Source organism: Lolium perenne, chromosome 5 (genome assembly GCF_019359855.2).
Source record: "Lolium perenne isolate Kyuss_39 chromosome 5, Kyuss_2.0, whole genome shotgun sequence".
Taxonomy (NCBI): domain Eukaryota; kingdom Viridiplantae; phylum Streptophyta; class Magnoliopsida; order Poales; family Poaceae; genus Lolium; species Lolium perenne.
The window spans coordinates 62,782,525-62,786,665 of record NC_067248.2 but is presented as its reverse complement, the minus strand read 5'-3'; the positions used below and the strand labels follow the sequence as shown (position 1 = coordinate 62,786,665).

Sequence of the window (4,141 nt, the reverse complement as noted above, 5' to 3'; positions counted from 1 at the left end):
GGTGAGATTGACAACCTCACTGTTACGTTGGGGAAAAGTACTTTGATTGTGTTGTGCAGGTTCCACGTTGGCGCCGGAATCCCTGGTGTTGCGCCGCACTACACTCCGCCACCAACAACCTTCAAGTGTTCCTTGACTCCTACTGGTTCGATAACCTTGGTTTCTTATTGAGGGAAAATTTGCTGCTGTGCGCATCACCTTCCTCTTGGGGTTCCCAACGGACGTGTGTCTTACACGCCATCAACACGCCTTTCGTCTGCAGCGTCAAGTACTCCTCCGATGAAGAAAGTATCGACAACATCGCCAGGGCAGCCACCTGGAGAGTGGCGCATCACCAAATTTACGCCATCCTCAACCCTGTTAACGGAGAAGGACCCTCCGAAGGTGAACATACCCCACGCGTCAATCGTGGTGGACGCCACAACGTTGAGACTAGCGCCAGCAATGAGGATAGCGCTTACACCATCACAGATAAAGAGTGGGAGATTACCCGCAATGCTGTAGCCAATAACAGTCAAGTTCCCTCTGGAGTTTCGGCAGGAACCCTCAACGTGTATCACACTATTTTGGAGAGGAAATTGGGTTCGGTTAGCAAATGAGCAAGCCGAGCAAGCCAACCTCGATCGACGCTGGAAGGCAGCTGATCAATCAAGCGAGCGACGAAGGGCGTCGCATGGAAGCGCGTCCCGCAACAACCAAGGTCCAGGAAGATTTCGGCCGCGAATTCTTCGTCTTTCAGAAGTCGATGCTAGGGAGATCACTTTAAATCTCTCCAACTCTTTTATAACTATGGACACCGCGGGCATGGTTAGGCAAAAAACTGTCGAATCACCAGCCAACACCCAACGATCCAATATAGCAAATCCTGACGAGCTGCCGCAAATGGACCAGGCAAGGTAGATAGTCCATTTCGGAGCAAATCTAGTCCATACTTAGGTTTGTGGCGGCACGGACTAGGGATGCAGCCTTCACTGACCAAGGAAATAGATTTTTTTTTCCAATAGCATAGTTAAGATACATTTTCATTGCATGTTAAACATAATTAAAACTAAAACTAAGCTAAACAATGTTGGGCCCGCCCGACCGTCCGTGTAGCCGCTCCAGATTCTCTACCTTGCCACAGACAAGTTAGAGGTTAACAGTAAGTGTAACGTGTGCTCATTTTCTACCGTTAGATTCAGATCTGATGGTCCGAAACAAGTGCAACAGTAGTAACAAACAGTACCATGAACAGTGGATATTACTGTAGCGCGTATGTGCAGTACTGTTTGTACAGTGTTCCAAGTGATCTGGTCTCTTCCATTTTGATCTCATAGCTCCAACGACAAGTCAGAGAACTGTACCTTGGTGACTTGCTACAAGCAAGTTAGACAAGTTGCGCCGCCGTGTAGCTCGTTTGATCCTCGTTGCCTTGGTGGTCGCTAGCCTCCTCGTCCCCGGAGTCGCCGCCGGATCTACCTTGGCCCTCGCCGCACATCCCCTCAGCGACCCGGTGCATCCTGTTGCGGATGGCGTGTCTCCTAGCATGATAGGTGAACTTCATGTATGCTCCCGATGCATACGCGCCACCGCCATGTGAGTCGCCGTGGTAGCCCCCGCCTCCGTGTCGGCTGATGCCTCGATTTCGGTGGCCTACGGCCTGCTGGCCGCCAAATACGCTCTATCTTGGCGGCGGCGCTCCGCCGCCCCCTACATGGCGAAGCCGGTTGCTTGCGTGCATGCCGCCTCTTTCACCTCTAAAGGAGCGGTGACGGCGGCCTGCTCTCGAGCGGCCTCTTCATTGGCCCTCAGTTCGGCGACCTCATCTGTTAGTGATCCACCATTGGAGATGTCCTAAGATCTTGGGGTGTGGCAAGGTGTGAGGGGAGCGATGAAGTGTAGTGATTGATCCTGTTTCGAAGAGATGAGACAAATAAACCTTCCGGCCGATTGCATTCAAGAGGCTCGTAACAGAAGTGTTGAGATACATATCTTGTATATCCGGATGTGTATCCTCTGTAGTTATTGTATAGCGATACATATCCTTGTATTTACTATTGGACCCGCCTCCTTACTTGTATAGTCGAGGACGTGGCCTATATATGTACCGCCATATGCATCCGATCAATACACCGAGCATTGCATCTCTCTCTACATGGTATCAGACACCTCCTAGATCCTAAACCCTAGCCGCGCGCCGCCTCTCTTCCCCGTGCGCCGCACCCCCCCAACCCCTAAACCCTAGCAGCGCCGCCTCTCCTCCCTCTCCAGCCGCGCGCCGCCTCCCCTTCCCCATCATGTCAACCCCTAGCTCCAACCCCTTCGCCGACTCCTCCATCCCCAACCCCGGCCAGCTCCGCGCCGTCGCCATCACCGACCATGTCCCCGTCAAGCTGTCCACCACCGCCGCCAACTACCTCGCCTGGAAGACGTACTTCTACCTCCTCTTCCGCGAGTACAACCTGCGCGATCACATCGACGGCACCGCCGACCTCCTCGCCTGCGACGCCGACTGGCTGGCCATCGACGCCACCATCATCCGCTGGCTCTTCCTCACCGTATCGCCGGACATCTTCAAGACCGTCGTTCAGGAATGCGATGATGCCCGCACGGTGTGGGGCAAGATCAACGGCCTCTTCACCAATAACAAGCTCCAACGTGTTGTCTTTTTGCAACAGGAATTCTTCGGCACACCCCAGGGCGATCAAACCTTGGACGCCTACTGCCTGCGCCTCAAGGCCATCTCCGACGAGCTCCAGGACCTTGGGTTCCGGATTGGCGACGAGCTCCTCCTCTCCACCCTCACCGCCGGCCTCAACGAGGACCTCGGCAACGCCACCTCCAACCTCACCCTCATGACCAACCCTACGTTATCCGGATGTGTATCCTCTGTAGTTATTGTATAGCGATACATATCCTTGTATTTACTATTGGGCCCGCCTCTTTCCTTGTATAGTCGAGGACATGGCCTATATATGTACCGCCATATGCATCCGATTAATACATCGAGCATTGCATCTCTCTACAAGAAGTACAGAACACAGTAGCCCTCCCTTAATTAGAGACGTGCTTGATGCTTGATAGTACTTGGCATCTCTACTATATCTAATCCGAGTTGGTTTCGAATACGTATATACATATGCACGGCCTCATGCTTTGTGGTACCCGAATCCAATCAGGAACTCGACCGGCCGGGTGCTCGTGGTATAAACGTCGTGTGTGGTTTGCCTCCTAGGTTGTTTCGTTGAATTCCTTGTGTGCGCACATCCTTCTTCCCTGCCCTAAATCAAGTAGTCTGAGAGCTAACCTAGACAAGGCTAAGCATGGCGGAGATGATAATGAGCGAAAGCAGGAGGAGGCTGATGGAGGAAGACCCCATAGCTGACGAGGAGCGGAGACAAAGGAGGAGGAGGTATGGTGGGTGGACGGAGGAAGAACTGGATGAGGATGACAGACAAAGGGCGGAATCAAGACTACAGACGCTCGAGGCGTACCGTCAGTTAGATGAAGTAAACGCACGCGAACGCGAGGAAGAAGAGGAAAGAAAGAGGTGGGACCCGGCGTCTAGAAAGGCCATGCTGGCTATGCCCCTTCCGGTGGTCGGCGAGACGAGGGAGCAGGACTGCGCGATATGCCTCGAGGAGTTCGTGGACGGCGGGAAGAAGCTCAGGATGATGCCCTGCTCCCACTCCTTCCATCAGCGCTGCATCTTCGAGTGGCTACGGCGTGGCCGTCGCTGCCCGATCTGCCGCTATGAGCTACCCTCTGTAAGGGAGGATTATCTCCTTTATCAGCAACAACAAGCGGCAGCCTCGGTGTCTTGATCCATCGTACTACTCTAGTAGTACTCTTGCTGCATGTACTCTGTGTTACTGCGTATGTGTTTCATTGTAATACAAACTACTGGAACAATATGTACGCATGTGCCCTGTTCTTAGCAAGTTAATTAGTTTGCTTCTGTCTGGCCAACAAGTACTTGATATATGCTCACGGAGAATCCTGACCTCTCCAATGTGTTGCAAAGAAGGCACAATCATAAGGGCCAACTTTCTGCCCTGCTCTTGTTCAGTTGTGCAACATGTTTACTCAGTCAGGTTTCCCGGATCACTTTGGACCCCCATGCTCTCCACATCAATTCAGGTGGAAGTTCACGGCTAATGGC

General features: G+C 52.7%; 2 protein-coding genes across 2 annotated transcripts; both read left to right on the top strand.

Annotated features, from left to right (window-relative positions):
* The first annotated feature begins 2,276 nt into the window (after positions 1-2,276).
* LOC127303389 (uncharacterized) lies at positions 2,277-2,885 on the top strand. Its single transcript, XM_051334130.1, has one exon. The coding sequence runs from the start codon at positions 2,277-2,279 to the stop codon at positions 2,883-2,885; it is 609 nt and encodes a 202-aa protein (XP_051190090.1).
* A 417-nt stretch (positions 2,886-3,302) lies between these two features.
* LOC127303388 (uncharacterized) lies at positions 3,303-3,803 on the top strand. Its single transcript, XM_051334129.1, has one exon. The coding sequence runs from the start codon at positions 3,303-3,305 to the stop codon at positions 3,801-3,803; it is 501 nt and encodes a 166-aa protein (XP_051190089.1).
* Positions 3,804-4,141: the final 338 nt, after the last annotated feature.

Bases quoted from the DNA above. Each gene is read 5' to 3' on its own strand.
- LOC127303388 (XM_051334129.1), top strand. From the start codon at position 3,303: ATGGCGGAGATGATAATGAGCGAAAGCAGGAGGAGGCTGATGGAGGAA.
- LOC127303389 (XM_051334130.1), top strand. From the start codon at position 2,277: ATGTCAACCCCTAGCTCCAACCCCTTCGCCGACTCCTCCATCCCCAAC.